The following is a 17,310-nucleotide window of genomic DNA, read 5'->3' as shown; positions in this document are numbered from 1 at the left end:
AGAAGGGTGGGTTGGCAAGTTTGCAGACGACACAAAGGTTGGTAGTGTTATAGATAGTGTAGAGGATTGTCAAAGATTGCAGAGAGACATTGATAGGACGCAGAAGTGGGCTGAGAAGTGGCAGATGGAGTTCAACCCGGAGAAGTGTGAGGTGGTATACTTTGGAAGGACAAACTCCAAGGCAGAGTACAAAGTAAATGGCAGGATACCTGGTAGTGTGGAGGAGCAGAGGGATCTTGGGGTACATGTCCACAGATCCCTGAAAGTTGCCTCACAGGTAGATAGGGTAGTTAAGAAAGTTTATGGGGTGTTAGCTTTCATAAGTTGAGGGATCGAGTTTAAGAGACACGATGTAATGATGCAGCTCTATAAAACTCTGGTTAGGCCACACTTGGAGTACTGTGTCCAGTTCTGGTCGCCTCAGTATAGGAAGGATGTGGAAGCATTGGAAAGGGTACAGAGGAGATTTACCAGGATGCTGCCTGGTTTAGAGAGTATGGATTATGATTAGAGATTAAGGGAGCTAGGGCTTTACTCTTTGGCGAGAAGGAGGATGAGAGGAAACATGATAGAGGTATACAAGATATTAAGAGGAACAGACAGAGTGGACAGCCAGCGCCTCTTCCCCATGGCACCACTGCTCAGTACAAGAGGACATGGCTTTAAGGTAAGGGGAGGGAAATTCAAGGGGGATATTAGAGGAAGGTTTTTCACTCAGAGAGTGGTTGGTGCATGGAATGCAGTGCCTGAGTCAGTGGTGGAGGCAGATACACTAGTGAAGTTTAAGAGACTACTAGACAGGTATATGGAGGAATTTAAGGTGGGGGGTTATATGGGAGGCAGGGTTTGAGGGTCGGCACAACATTGTGGGCCGAAGGGCCTGTAATGTGCTGTACTATTCTATGTTCTATGTTCTACCATAGGTGAAAAGAGTTAAGCTCTGTACAATATAACTCACTGAACTTTCTCTTGTATTGCACATAATAAGGTAAAAAGAAATGTCCAATTGTAATATCTTGACAAAAGTACAGTTTATTTAATCATACGGACAATGTATACACAAAATGAGAGAATTTATCCCTTATCCTTTTTGCAAGTTGGTAATATTATTTTCAGTGTTTTGTTTAACAATTGAAAGAAAATCAGATATGTAACACCCAAAAATACAAAGATACATTCAATACTTTTAACAGTGGTGACAAGGAAAAGAGTTGACCACTTTTACTTAGTGTTAATCGTCATGCTTTTACAAAGCACCAGATTGTTCTTACAAACAAATTGAGTCGTTGAAATATTTTTTAAAAGCAATGGAAACAAAATGTTACAAATGTGCTATTTGCTGCAAAACATGCAGAGATTTTGTAAACATTTTCAGCTGGGCTGGTCAGGAGTCATGCAAGTTTGAAGGAAATGAGGTTCGGTGTTAGGCTGAATCAGGATTAACCGGTGGAAGGTTTCTTTGCTTGAAGTACTGCACAACTTGCTGGGGTAGTTCTGCTAGGACAGATTTGGCCAACGTTTCTTTAGGAGCCTGAATAACAAGAGAGAAAAAGAATAAAAAGGTTTAATCTTCGTTTATAAACTGCTAGTTAGCATTTGAAAAAGGATACGATATATAAAGGAATCCTCAGCTTGCATTGTTTCAAACTGATGTTAGTATTCATTGAGCATCTTTTGATGTATAAACACGAGAAATTCTGCAGGTGCCGAAAATCCAAAGCAACACACACAAAATGCTGGAGGAACTCAGCAGGTCAGGCAACATCTATGGAAATGAACAAGCCGTTGTTGTTTCGGGCCGAGACCCTTCTTCAGGACTGGGAAAAGAAGGGGGAAGACCCCAGAATGAAAAAGGTGGAGGGATGAGAAGAAGGATAACTACAAAGTAAGAGGTAAAGCTAGGTGGATGGGAAAGGCAAAGGGCTGGAGAGGAAGGAATCTGATAGGAGAGGAGAGTAGACCGTGGGAGAAAGGGCAGGAGCAGGGGCACCAGGGGGAAGGTGATAGACAGATGAGAAGAGGTGAGAGGCCAGAGTGGGGAACAGAAGAAGAGGGGATGTTTTGTACTGGCAGGACAAATTGATATTTGTGCCATCAGGTTCGAGTCTACCCAGAAGGAATATAGGGTGTTTCTCCTCCACTTTGAGGGTAGCCTCATTGTGACACAAGAGGAAGCCATGGACCAACACATTGGAACGAAAATCAGAATGAAAATGTTTGGCCCCCAGAAAGTTCTGCTTTTGGCGGGCGGAGCGGAGGTGCTCAACAAGGGAGTCCCCTAATTTACAACGGGTCTCACCACCGTAGAGGAGACCTCACCAGGAGCACCAGATATAATAGGCAACCCCACCTGATTTGTGTTGCCCCACTTGGACGGACTGTCCGGGACCCTGAATGAAGGTGAGGGAGGAGATGAATGGGCACTTTGGCTGTTTGCGGGGATAAATGCCGGGAGGGATGGATGGACAAGGGAATCACGGAGGGAATGATTTCTGCAGAAACTGGGCAGGTGCAGCATGTTGGCCGCTGGTAGGGATAAGTGCCGGGAGGGACAATTGGATAAGGGAATCACTGAGGGAGATATCCCTGTGGGAAGCAGAGAGTAGGGGTTGGTAATGTTGTGTTTGGTGATAGGATCTCTTTGGAGATGGCAGGAGTTGCCGGGGAATGAAGTGTTGGATGTGGAGGCTCATGGGGTGGGAGGTAAGGACAGGAGGAACTTGATGTATAAAAATAGTCCACATGGTTTCTGATAAAGGAGCCATTACTGCATCTCATAGGGTTTGTTATAACATTAACTGAAAAAACCTAAAAATCTTAAACTCCATGATCAATTTATGTGAGGAATATAAGTTATTATACTCCTACATCGTTAACAACAAGCTCTTTCTGATTTAATATGATTTCTATCAGTTGAACATCTTTTATAAGAAGGGGTTCTGGAAACTCATCGGAAGCTGAGTGACTGACAATCAAGCTTGGAGAAACTGAGAAAGCAATATGTGAATGGTAGGTAACATTTGCCCAACTTAAACTTTTTGGGTTAAAGATATAAGTAGCTTAAAATAAGCTTAATGCAGGAAAGTCAACTTTAGATCGATGGTACACAAATCAGTTTAATTTTTAAAGCTGAGTGACTAGTTACCATGGAGAAGTGGGAGAATTTGTATGTAATTGTTACTAAAAATGAGTGCATAGGTACAAATATTATTTTAAAAGGTTATGAAAAATAGACCTTTATTCCAATAAGTATGGAATAAAAATTTGCAAGTGTGATGCTTCAGTTGTACAGAGCCTATTAGGAGACTGATCAGTCTAAGTACTGTACTGCAAAAGTTATATTGACCTTGAAATAAAATTACACCAGGCTTCAGGAGATTAATTATAAAGAGTGCAAAAACTCAATTTATATTCTCACAAATGGTGGAAGTTGAGAGTCTACTAAATGGATATCACCAAAGGGAATAAAGAGCTTTTATAGTACAGTAGTACACGAGTGGCAAGATCTTACAATTGGAGCTTTGCCTCTTGACTTCTCTCAATGGCATTATCCACATACACTAGTAAAAATTTGAACGCTTCTCCCCGAACTCCTGTGGATACCATGCCAATGAAATCGACAGCCCTACAAAGAGGGAGCAAAGGCTGTGAATTGGAACTTAGATTCAGTCATGACCCAACTGAATACTGAAATCAACCAGCAGGGCTAAATAGCCCGCCCGATACTATGTGCCAATAGCAATTATAATGAAGTGAATCTTTTGTTGTGCCATCATAAAAAGAAACATCAGCACAAATCAAAGTCCATTTAAAATATAAAGAACTGCTCCGTTCTTTAAAGAAAAGTGGGTAGCAGGTAGAAGACAGTCAATAAAAATGCTGAAACAGAAAATGGGTTTTAAAACAGGTTAAAAGAGAGAGAAATTTCCATAGCAGGAAACAGAGCAGAGGGATGCTTTAATTCTTTTAAATTATATTCTTGCATTTAATTACATTTCAAGATTAATATCGCAAAAAAATACACTGATTAGTCCCTGCAGCTCAGCTACTGAAGTTCTGGACTGCGGTTGCTGTGTTTGGATAGTTTTGCATTAGCTGTGAGGACTATTTCTACTCTGGCAGCAAACTTGTTGGAGGTGAGGTGTAGCATTGCTGTAGGAAAGGATTGAATGGAACCTCGGAGCAATAATGCAGCCTCGTTCACTGCCAGTCTTCAGCTGAGACTGGCTTTGTTGTGGATGTGTTGCTTATGGCATTGAAGAGTACAGCAGAGTACAGGTATTCAGTCCACAATATTTTAACCTACTTCAAGATTAATCCCACCCTTACCTCCCCCATGGCCCTCCATTTTTCTTTTATTCATATGCCTATCTAAGAGCCTCTTGTATTCCTAATGTATCTGCCTCTATCACCACCCCAGTAGTGCATTCTACACTTCCACCTCTCTCTGTGTAAAAAACAAAACCTGCCTTTGACGTTCCCCCTATACCGGCTCCAACACCTTAAAGTTATGTCCTTCCACCTTGGGAAAAAGTCTATGCCTCTTATCATCTTGTACACCTCTATCAAGTCGCCTCCTTTTCTCCAAGGAGAAAAACCATAGTTTGTCCAACTTATCCTCATAAGACATGCTCGGTTATCCAGGCAGTATCCTAGTAAATCTTTACTCACCCTCTCTAAACCTTCCACATCTTCCTATAATGAGACTACAGAATTGAACACAATACTCCAAGCAACACACACAAAATGCTGGAGGAACTCAGCGGGTCAGGCAGAATCTATGGAGAAAGCAAAAAGTTGATGTTTCAGGCCGAGACCCTTTCTGCTGAAGAATCTCATCCCAAAGTGTCGACTGGATTCTTTTCTATAGATGCTGCCTGGCCTGCTGAGTTCCTCCAGCATTTTGTGTGTGTTGCTCGGATTTCCAACGTCTGCAGATTTTCTCTTGTTTGTGATTACAATACTCCAAGTGTGGTCTAACAAGAGCTTTACTGAGCTGCAACATTACCTCGCGGCTCTTGAACCAAATTCCCTGAATGATGAAGGCTAGTACACCATATGCCTCCTCAGCCACTCTTCCAAATTTCTCCTACAACTTTGAGGGGTCGATGAACATGAACCCCAAGATCCCGCTGTTCCTCCACCACTAACCCTGTATCCTGCCTTCATGTTTGACTTTCCAAAGTGAATCACTTCACACTTTTCCAGATTGAGATCCATCTACCACTTCTCAGCCCAGCTCTGCATTCTATCACTGTAAACCACAACAACCTTCTACATGATGCACACCACCACCAACCATTGTGCCATCTGCAAACTTACTAACCTACCCTTCTACTTCTTCATATCCAAATCATTTATAAAAATCACAAAGAGTGGGGATCCCTGTGGAACAGCACTGGTCATTGGCCTCCAAGCAATATACACTCCATTTACTATCAGCCTCTGCCTTCTGTGGAAAAGCCAATTCTGTATCTGTACAGCCAGGTTTCCCAAGATCCCATGCCTCCTGATTTTCTGAACGAGCCTACCATGGGCAAATACCTTAGGGAAATCCATATACAACACATCCAGTGCTCTGCCCTCACCTTTATCATTTGTCACTTCCTCAAAGAATTAGGATTGTGGCTTTCACAAAGTAATGGCATGATGGAAGTTGATTTCTGTGGGCAGCTTAAGGGAGTCAGGGTAATGCCAAACAAGCTAATTCTTGACAGCGATGCAAGTAGGTGTCTGGCATGCTTGTCTTCATTGGCTGGGGCACTGAATATAGATAAGACTGTCACGTTGGGGCTTTATAAAATTTTGCTTAGGCCGCAATTGAAATATTGTGTGCGATCCTGGTTCCCCCAATACAGAAAAGATGTAGAAGCTTTGAAAGTGTACAGAAGAGATTTAAAGTGATGCTGTGTGGATTAAAGGGGCAGGAAAGAGGAGAGATTGGATAATAAACCTGGATTATTGTTTGCTGGATTGCCAGAGGCTGAGGGGAAACCTGATGAAGTTTATAAAATTATAACAACCATAGATAGGGTAGATAGTCAAATCATTTTCCAAAGGTAGAAATGTCACATATTAGAGCATATCCATTTAAGGTGAAAGACAGAAGTTTAAAGGAGATGTTTGGGTCAAGTTCTTTAGTTTGTACTGAAAGCAATACATACCTGGAATGTGCTACCAAGAATACTGGTGGAAGCAGATATGGAAGTGACATTTTAGGGGTGTTTACATATAGAAGCATAAACGTGCGGGGAATACACAGATATGGATCGTGCGCAGGCAGAAGAGATTGAGTTTGGTGTAGACAGCATGAGCTCAAGAGCTCAAACCTCTCTCTGGAAGACCCTCTTCCTGTTAGGCTTTGCTGCCGAGGGTGTAGCCACCTTGTTCCTCCAGCTGTCGGTCTCTCTCCTGTCCTATCTCAGTCAGGGATGTCAGTGTCAGAGCATTACAGCACAGTACAGGTACTCCAGCCCAGAATGTTGTGCCAACCTTTTAACCTACTTCAAGATCAGTCTAACCCTTCCCTCCTCCAAAGCCCTTCATTCCTCTGTCATCCATGTGCCTATCTAAAAGTTTCTTAAATGTCTCTACCCACCACACTCTGTCTAAAAGAACTTACCATGGACGTTTCCCCTATACTTTACTCCAATCAGATCAGGCCCCCCCGTACAGTACCAAAAGTTGGGTTCAAACCCAGGTTGCTGAGGCTGTGGAGCAGAAGAGGCTCTACTAGCTGCTCCACGATGCTGACAGAGGCAGTGGCCTACACACAATACCAGAGGTAGGGCAAGTGACAAATAGCACAGTGTTGATCCGCACCATGACTACCTGAACTGAAAACTGATTGATTCACAGAAGTGGGAAACAAGTTATTCCCACTGCCAATCAAAGAGTTCACATTCTGAAGTGATTACTGTTGTGCAGTGCTAGGATTGAGGGCATTCATGAGAGTAACTATTATACTCTAACTATTATCCCTTGGTGGATTTGCAGCTTAATATTGCTTCTGCTGACAGGCAAGATAATCCTCCCTTAAGGTGTTGGGGCCGGTGTCTAGTTTCTACGGCAGAGATGCTGTTTAGTACAGCTGCAACAAGTTTAGGCTTTCTTCACGTGTTGCCGCTTCATTCATGCTTTGCAAAAACAGAAAATAAAATGTGCATTTTCACGTGGCAATTGATTGCAAAATCAGAGAATGTTCTAGTTTGCTTCTAATGTGCCTGAGATTTAAGGAAGTCACAGCTCTGAATTTTGGTCCATGGAAGTGAGGTTAAGTAAACAAAACAAAGACATCTGACAGCATTAAGGCTGAAACATCACTCCTCTAGCCAGTGGCTACAGGATTAAATACTAGCAACGGTTCTGCATGTGCTTAGATTCAGCTGCTCGGCCAGAGGCTGAGATTTCACTCATTTCCTGCATGGATGAAAACATTCTTGACCAAGATTGAGGACAGCAACAACATTCATGCAGTAACGTCCTTGGCTCTGCATGTCATAATCTTCCATCACTAAACGCTTGAGTAGGTTGGAAATGTAGAAGGCAATAGAGTAATTGATTCGAGTGATTTCTTTTAAGAAGGAAAGTGCCCTTTGTTGATGAGGATTGTTGCTGTTATCTTTTGTCACTGCCACCAGTCTTTCATTCATTGAACCACAATCACGGTGCTTCAAATCAAGGTGAGATTGTGAATTGTAGAACAATTTACAGAATTCTGCACAACTGTAGAAGGAGTCCTGTTTGCTGAGCTAGAATGATTCATGAGGTCAGTTATTGGATTCCAAAGTTAAGCATTACTCTCAACTGAAGTCACAAATGTCCTACATGACTCTACCAATTGTGTACAATTTCTTCTTACCCTCCTTGACCTCTGTCCTTTTCCAGGACCTCCCCACTAGCATCTAGCAGCTGTTCAATGTCTACCGGACGCAATAGCTTCTTTCTATGCCACACAGTAACCTTTAAAGTTCAATGTTCTGTATATGCCAGAGCCCTCTCCTGCAGTGCCCAAGGAAACACCAAGATTTGTTGAGGTTGTGCTGTTAGAGTTAATGAGGGGCAATCAGTTGATACATACAGAGGATTCTGGTTAATTGGACCATCAGTTAATCAGGGCAACTGCTTATTAGGGACAACTCTTAAAGAATAAAAACAAATAAAGAAAATAGCTTGGATTCCCTTCATGTATTTAGGACACTATGCCACTTAATTGGGGCAGGGGACTTAACAAACATTTTCTACCCAGTGTCATTCGTGTAAACTTATGTGGCCAGTAGATGCTACAACATGCTGAGAGCAAATAGTTTTTAAATAGCATTGACTGCATGTGTTTGTGTTCAAAGAGCGATGATTTTTGTCATGTTACAATGAAAATGAAGATTTGGAAGATATAATCATTGAAACAGTTGTAGGAAAGCTGTCCATTATCTGCACTAGTGTCTGCAAATTTTCATTGCGTATAATGGATGAATTCCACAATTTTATAGTACTATGAATAATGTTCTAATTTGCTCAGTAGTTCACTTAAATGCACAATTTGTTACTCAGTTTGTCTTTTTTTATACATTTTTAACTATTTTCATGAAACTTTGACTAATTGGGCAACCACTTGATTGGCCAAAATGTATAAATTCTGAAGTGTCTCAATTAACCGAAGTCCACTTTACTTTTTCTTTCAGTAGACCGTTGATAAGGCATCATAACAGGCTACTAAAATTGGGAGCAATATATTGGGAGGACTGGGAATAGGCTAATGAACAGAAAACAGTGAGAAGGAATGAGAAGTCGGTTTTGGTTTGTGAGGCTGTGGGTGGTAAGGTGCTTCAAAGAATTGGTACTGAGGCTTCAGCTGTTGACAATCCACATCAATAATTTGTATGGTAGGTTCAAATGTAATACATATTTGCTAACGTCAGAAAGACAGGTAGTACTGGAGAGACTTCAGTTTGCAATCCTGACAGGTAAAGTGAATAGGGAAGGACATGGCAGATAAAATATAATGTAGAAAAATGCGAGATTATGCACTCTGAAAAAAACCCAGAAAGACAGAGCACTTTTTAAATAGTGAGGACCTGGAAGGTGCCACTCGTTGGGGTCTGGGAGTACAGACCTACAGAGTAATCCGTAGGTCTAGCAGGCAATTAAAAAGGCAAATGGATTGATAGCCTCCAATGCAAGAATACTTAAATGCAACATACAATTTGCTCCAATGATATCGGACTCTGTGAAACCAGATCTGGAATATTGTGTAAGGAAGGATATAGCTGCAACAGAAGCTCACCATCTTGATTCCTGAGAATGGTTGGGTTGTGAGAGATTAAGCCAACTGGGCCTATAGCTCTGTTTAGATAACTGAGAGACGATCTTGTTGAAACAAGCAAAAGTCAAGGATATTGGCAGGGTGCATGCAAGAGTGATGCATCCTGCCAATCCTCCCTCTTTCTGGGGTGTCTGGAACAGGTCACAGTCTTGGATAATCTCTTCCCCTAGCCAGGATAGACATTAGGAGAAACTTTTCACCCAGAATCTTTGGATTCCTCTACCCAAGAGGGCCAAGGAGGCTCAGTGGCTGAGTATATTCGAGACAAAGAGCAATATTAAGATAATATTTGGGGTCAGAACACGAAAGTTCTGCTGAAATAAAAGGTCGGCTACGACCATGCTGAATGATGTGGGGCTGAATGGTCTACTCCTCCTTCCATTTCTTAAATTCTGATCCTTTTATATTAGTAATAATAACACTCATGTATTGAGAGAGTAGTTTCAAACATTTTCTATATACTTTTTTTATCTCTCAAGACTTTCACTCTCTCAATCAAGAGCAACTCTGGAGCATCTTTCTCAAATGTAGATGTCTGTGGAATTTCATCTCCATTACACTGCACATCTGCTTCACAGCAGCATGCAAGCTGAGATCCTAAGCAATGGGATTACAACAGACACAGTCTCAAGCAGATCTTTGTCAGGCAAAGCCATGCCATCAATCTGAAGACTTTCTTACTGCAATGCTACACCTTAACCCCAGCCAACTTTCCGCTGGAAAGAGGCTAACTTACAGGACAGATGAGAAACGGTTCAACCTGGATCACCTCCATTCCAGAACCAGCTTCAGCAGGTGACCATACAGTGCAACTGGAACCCAGCAGAAGCTCCCCGTCCCCGGCCATGGTGATCCTTGCCCTCCTGTGCACTTCTAACACCGAGAGTCTGCACAGTAGGTAACTCACAGCGTTGGAGTTGTTTAGCCAATGCTGTCTTTGTGAAATCCACGAGAAGGATATGTGTCCCAACGCGACCTCTCAGGAGCAGGAGTGGGCCATCAGGCTCCTCAAAACTGCCAAATAATATGATCTTGATTGATCTACGCTGGCCTCAAGTCTTCCTCTGTGTCAGTTTCCCAGAACCATCAATTTCCTCAATTTTTCAAATAGTCATAGAGCCCATTTAGTCTGTGATGAGATAGTTGCCTAATCCCATCAATCTGCACCTAGACTATTGCCCTCTATACCCCTTCAATCCATGTACTTACCCAAACAACTCTTAAATGTTGAAATCAAACCTGCCTCTCTACTTGCACTGACAACTCATTCCACTCTCTCACTACCCTAAGTGAAGAAGTTCTCCCCCATGTTCCCCTCAAATATTTCACTTTTCACTCTTAACCTATAATCTTTAGTTAAAGTCTCACCCATCCTCAGTGGAAAAAACCTGCTTGCATTTATCCTGTCTATACATCTATCAAATCTCCCCTCATTCTCCTACACTCCAGGGAATAAAAGTCCTAATTTATTCAACCTTAACTGTAACTCAGGTCCTTAAACCCCAGCAACATCCTTGTAAATTTTCTTTGCACTCTTTCAATCTTATTGATATTTTTTGTGTAGGTGGGTAAGCAGAACTGCATAAAAGACTCCAAATCTGGTCTCACCAACATCTTACACATCAATGTACATCCCACCTCCTGTACCCAGTACTTTGATTTCTGAAGGCCAATGTGCCAAAAGATCTCTTTACAATCCTTTCTAGCTCTGATGCCACTTTCAATGAATTATGGATCTGTATACCCAAATCCTTCTGTTCCACCACATTCCTCAGTGCCCTCATGTGTAAGTCCTACCCTGGTTTGCCCTCCCAAAGCACAACACCACACACTTGTCTGCATTAAATTCCATCTGCCACTTTTCATTCCAGCTGGTCCAGGTTCTGCTGCAAGCTTTGATACCCTTCCTTGCTGCCCACTACACAATCCCGAACTTGGTGTCATCTGCAAATTTGCTAATCCAGTTTACATTATCATCCAAATTATTGATGATGATGACAAACAAAAAAGGGCCCAGCACCAATCCCTGTGGCACACCAATAGTCACAGACCATCTATCAGAGAGGCAACCATCTATTAGCATTCTTGGCTCTCCTCCTAAGCCAATGTCAAACCCAATTAACTACCTGATGCTGAAAGAGACTGAACCTTCTTAACCAACCTCCCTTGCAGGACCTTGGTAAAGGCCTTGCTAAAGTCCGTATATAAAACATCCACTGGCTTTCCTTCACCAACATATTTGGGTAACTTCTTCAAAATCTCTATAAGCTTGGTTAGACACAACCTAAAATGCACAGAGCCATGTTGACTGTATCAAATCAGGGTAGTAATTTCTGGATTACTCTCTTGCCACACACTAGTGAGTATAGAAACAGAATGACTTGGCAGATAAATGCATGGCTGAGAAGCTGGTGCAGGGGGCAGGGCTTCAGGTTCTTGGATCATTGGGATCTCTTCTGGGGCAGGTATGACCAGTACAAAAGTGATGGGTTGCACCTGAACCAAGGGGGACCAATATTCTTGCGAGCAGGTTTGCTAGAGTTGTTAGGAGGGTTTAAACTAATTTGGCAAAAGGATGGGAACTGGAGTGAAGGGACTCGGGATTGGACAGATGGTAAAAAATCCAAGATAGCATTTGGTCAGACTGTCAGGAAGGGCAAGCAGATGATAGGACAAAATGGCAGCAGGGATCAGTGCATTAGGGATGCAGAATCAAAATATAGTATTCGAAATGTTATATCTCAATGCACAGAGTATAAGAAATAAGGTGGATGATCTTGTCGCATTATTACAAATTGCCAGGTATGATGTTGTGGCCATCTCTGAACTGTGGCTGAAGGATGACTGTAGTTGGAGCTGAATGTCCCAGGTTACATGTTGTATTGGAGGGATAGGAAGGTAGGCAGAGGGGGTGGCATGGCTCTGCTGGTAAAGAATGGCATCAAATCAGTAGAAAGATGTGGCATAGGATTGGAAGATGTTGAATCCTTGTGGGTTGAGTTTACAAACTACAAGGGTAAAAGGCCCCTGATGGCAGTTATATTTAGGCAATCCAACAGTAGCTGGGATGTGGACGATTACAACGGAAAATAGAAAAGGGGTGTCAAAAGGGAAATGTTATGATTGTCATGGAAGATTTCAATATGCAGGTCAATTGAGAAAATCAGGTTGGCAATGGCTCTCGAGAGTGAGTTTGTTGATTGCTTTTTAGAGCAGTTTGTCATTGTCAGTGAGGGGATCAGCTATACTGGGTTGAGTGTTATGTAATGAACCGAAGGTGATTAGGGAGTTTAAGATAAAATAATCCTTAGGAGGCAGTGATCACAACATGAGAGAGGAGTTGTTCAAAGTAACTTGGCAGGAGATGCCGGCAGGGATGACAGCACAGCAGTAATGGCATCAGTTTCTGGGAAAAATGAGGAAGGTGCAGAATAGATGTATTCCAAAAATGAAGAAAAACTCAAATGGCAGAATAGTACAACCATCAAAGCAAAAAAGAGGGCATACAACAAAGCAAAAATTAGTGGGAAGATAGAGGATTGGGAAGCTTTTAAAAATCTACAGAGAGCAACTAAAAGAATCATTAGGAGGAAAAAGATGAAATATGAAAGCAAGCTAGCAAACAATATCAAAGTGGATAGTAAAAGCTTTTTCAAGTGTGTGGAAAAAAAATAAGAGAGAGATGAGAGTGGATACAGGATCGCTGGAAAATGAGGCCAGGGGAATAATAATGGGGGACAAGGAGATGGCAGATGAACTTAATGAGTATTTTGCATTAGTCTTCACTGCGGAAGACACTAGGCAGTGTGCCAGATGTTGAAGGGTGTGAGGGAAGAGAAGTCTGTGCAGTAACTATTACAAGAGAGAAGGTGCTCAAAAAGCTGAAAGACCTTAAGGGTACATAAGTCACCTGAACCACATGAACTGCACCCTAGGGTTCTGAAAGAGGTAGCAGTAGAGATTGTGGAGGCATTCAAAAATCATTGGACCCTGGCGTGGTGCCAGAGGACTGGAAAATTGCACTCCACTCTTTAAGAAAAGAGGAAGGAAGCAGAAAAGAAATTATAGACTGGTTATCCTGACCTCACTGGTTGGAAAGATGCTGGAGTCAGTTATTAAGGATAAGGTTATGGAGAACTTGGAGACACAGGAAAAGATAGGACAAAGTCAGCATGGTTTCCATAAGGGAAAATCTTGCCTAGAAAACCTATTGGAATTCTTTGAGAAGATTACAAGTAGGATCAGTAAAGGGGATGCAGTGGATGTTGTATATTTGGACTTTCAGAAGGCTTTTGACAGGGTGCCACACATGAGGCTGCTTACCACGTTAAGAGTCCATGGTATTACAGGAAAGTTACTGGCATGTTTAGAACTTTGGCTGATTGGTAAGAGGCAGCGAGTGGGAATAAAAGGACCCTTGTCCGTTTGGCTGCCAGTGACTAGTGGTTTTCCACAGAGGTCAGTGTTGGGATCGCTTCTTTTTATACTGCATATCAATAATTTAGATGATGGAATAGATGGCTTTGTTACCAGGTTTCCAGATGATAGGAAGATTGGTGGAGGGGCAGGTAGTGTTGAGGAAACAGGTAGGATGCAGAAGGACTTAGACAGATTAGGAGAATGGGCAAGAAAGTGGCAAATGAAATACAATGTTGGAAAATGCATGGTCATGCACTTTGGTAGTAGAAATAAATGTACAGACTGGGGAAAAAATTTCTAAACTGGGAAAAAATCCAAAAATCTAGGATGTAAAGGGAATTGGGAGTCTTGTGCAGAACACCCTAAAGGTTAACTTGCAGGTTGAGTTGGTGGTGAAGAAGCCAAATGCAATGTAACAGTCTCAAAATTGAAGGGTGTCCTTTTAGAACAGAGGTAAGGAGGAATTTTTTTACCTAGAGGGTAGTGAATCTATGGAATGCTTTGCCAGAGTCTGCTGTGGAGGCTATTTCCGTGGGTATATTTAAAGCGGAAATTGATAGTTTCCTGATCAGTCAGGGAATCAAAGGATATGGCAAGAAGGCAGGTGTATGGGGTCAAGATCTCTGAGGATCTAACTTGGTCCCAACATATCAATGCAGGTATAAGGAAGACTGCAGAACAGCGCTGGAGACACGTGGTAAGGTGTGCATTGAATAGGGTTGTGGGAGCGTTTATTTTTGTCCCTTTAGCAAAGAGCCGTGCCTGCCCATAGTCAAGGGGAGGCAGGTATCATAGTTACTTTTCCCTTGCTTGTATGTGTACCTGTACTCTGTCCCCACACCGTTTTCCCGTGTATTGTACTGCCGACATGACTTTTCCCACGCTCCTCTATTCTAAGCGTGTTTGTGCGAATATTGTAGCCGCTTGTGTTGTTCCCAAGCTTTTTCTCCCCTTGTAAATAAACTCCTTATTATTAGCACTGTGTGTCCAGAGTTCTTGCCTTTGCGACCCAAAGAATCTTTCTCATTTCTATCACAACACCATCCTCCAATCCTGCAGCACCTCACCTTTAGCTAATATCTCTGTAGGGCCCCTGTAATTTCTGCCCTTCCACAAGGTTGAAGGCAACACCTTGTCAGGGCCTGGGGAGTTATCCACCCTAACTTGCAAGCATCTCCTCCTCTGTAACTCATAGACAGTCCATGACCTCACTGTCCGTTTGTCCTAATTATATAGACTCCGTGTCCATCTTCTGGGTAAATACAGTTGTAAAAAAATCCAATCAAGATCTCCCCCATCTCTTTCAGCTCCATAGATGACCATGCTAATTTTTAAGAAGACAAATTTTGTCCCTTGCTATCTTTTTGCTCTTAACATATCTGCAGAAGCCCTTGGGGTTCTTCACCTCATCTTCAAGAGCAATGTAATACTTTCTTTTAGCTCTTCTGATTTCACTCTTAAATGTTCTCTTACATTTCTTGCACTCAAATACCCCATTTGTTTCTTGCTGCCTACACCTTCTCCTCCTTCTTAACCAGGGTCTCAATATCTCATGAAAACCAAAATTTCCTAAACTTGGTAGCCTTGCCTTTTAATCTGACAGGAACATACAAACTCTGTACTCTCAATACAGTGTACATCACTTTTGAGCACCTCCCACTTACCAAGCATCCCTTTTCCAGAAAATAATAAATCCCAATCTACACTTGCCAGAAACATTTCTGATGATCAAACTTGGCCTTTCTCCAATTTAGACCAGACCTATTGTTTTCCATAATTGTCTTGAAACTAATGGAATTATGATCACTCGATCCTAAAAGTTCCCCTAAACGCATTTCTGTCACCTGCTCTATCTTCTTCCCTAATAGCACACCCAGTATTGTACTCTCCCTAGTTGGGACCTCTGTACAATCATTAAGGAAACTTTCTTGAACACATTTGACAAACTCTATCTCTTCCTGCCCTTTTACAGTATGGGAGTCCCAGTCAATATGAGTAAGGTTAAAATCACCTTCTATCACAACCTTTTTTTGGGCAATTTTCTGCTATCTTTCTACAATTTGTTCCTCTAAATCCTATGGACTATTGAATGGTCTAAATTATAATTCAATTAACCTGGTCATTCCTTTATTATTCCTCAATTCCACCCATATAGCCTCAGTAGATGAGCCCTCCAGTCTGCCCTGTCTGAGTATTGCCACAAAAATTTCCCTGACTAGTAATTCCACCTCTCCCCCTTTTAACCCCTCACTCTCTAAACACAACAGAACCCCGGACCATTGAGCTTCCAGTCCCACCCCTCTAGCAATCGAGTTTCACTAATGGCTACAATGTCATAACTCCACATGCTGATCCATCCTCTAAGCCTATCTACCTTACCAACAATACTCCTTGCATTGAAATAGATGCAACTCAAAACATTATTCCCACCATGCTCGACCTTCCAATTCCTATCTTTGTATGTAGGCTTAACATCTTTCTTCACAACTAGTCTACTATCTTCCCTGGCACTCTGGGTCCCATCCCCCTGCAACCCTCGTTTACACTTTCCCCTCCAGCTCAGCTGCAAACTGTCCTGTCTGTACAGCTCCCTATTTATGGATATATATTAATTACAAATATCCTAATATTTAGATATCTATAAGGCAGGGATGAATAATGATCTTTCAAGCAAGATATTTCTACACACAAACAATCAGCCTTGTTGGGCAAATCACACCCAACACCAGGCTCCTGGAACAGACGCTCTTTCCTGAGGTCCTGCAGGACAGCATCCCCACCATTTCACTGAATGCATGGCTCCGATCTGACCAAAGTGGAGACATGGCATTGAAAACTTTGAGTCCGTGTACCAGGACAAAAAGATGACAGAAGAGGTGTACCACCTAATAACTTACCCACCTTCCTGTCCCAATCAGAACACACTTTACCATGAGAATCTCAATTATTGGACGTGTTGCACTTGTTTGAATGGGATATAACAAGCAATCAGATGATCAATAATCTAATGGGAATGTATAGTAGATAGGATGCATTTAATAACAGATTATGCCAGCTATTGTAATCTTAATGGAACCAACACGAAAATGAAGAGGGCAATTTGGGTTTCCAATGCAATGCTCTTAATTTAGCAATGCACTTAAGTAGACCAGACTGGCCCCTGTTCTAAAGTGAACAGAAGGTACCTTTGGATGAGAGCTGCATTAACAGGAGTGTCTGAATAATCATTCAAAGAGCAACACGGCTCAGAAGAGGAGAGGCACTCACAATCACTGGAAACCAAAGCGCCTCATTTGTGCCACATTAGCATGATATTCTGAACTTGTCACACAATAATACAAGTGTAAAGATGCTTTGCCATGAGACTGTTCAAATTACCATAATTTATACTGACTGGGCTATAACCGACATCCAACAATTAAACTGACATTTACCATGGTGAGATCAGGGATTTGGACAACATACTGTCAGGCATTACAGGAAATGACTCATTAGTATACAGATAGTTGTGAATAAATCTGAGAAATAACATGAATTTAATAATGTAAGAATGATTGCAATATTTTACC

At 42.0% G+C, this 17,310-nt stretch overlaps 1 protein-coding gene across 5 annotated transcripts in view; it reads right to left on the bottom strand.

Annotated features, from left to right (window-relative positions):
- Nucleotides 1–1,012: 1,012 nt before the first annotated feature.
- The window catches only part of cpne2 (copine II), a 258,097-nt gene continuing 241,799 nt past the window's right edge, over nt 1,013–17,310 (bottom strand). For all 5 annotated transcript variants that reach the window (XM_073069841.1, XM_073069840.1, XM_073069839.1 and 2 more), the window contains one exon: nt 1,013–1,531. In XM_073069841.1, the coding sequence (XP_072925942.1) occupies nt 1,424–1,531 (108 nt within the window). In that variant the 3' untranslated portion in view covers nt 1,013–1,423. The remainder of the gene's footprint in view (nt 1,532–17,310) is intronic.

The sequence above is a fragment of the Hemitrygon akajei genome, chromosome 17 (assembly GCF_048418815.1).
Source record: "Hemitrygon akajei chromosome 17, sHemAka1.3, whole genome shotgun sequence".
NCBI lineage: Eukaryota > Metazoa > Chordata > Chondrichthyes > Myliobatiformes > Dasyatidae > Hemitrygon > Hemitrygon akajei.
This window is presented reverse-complemented; position numbering and strand designations above follow the sequence as displayed.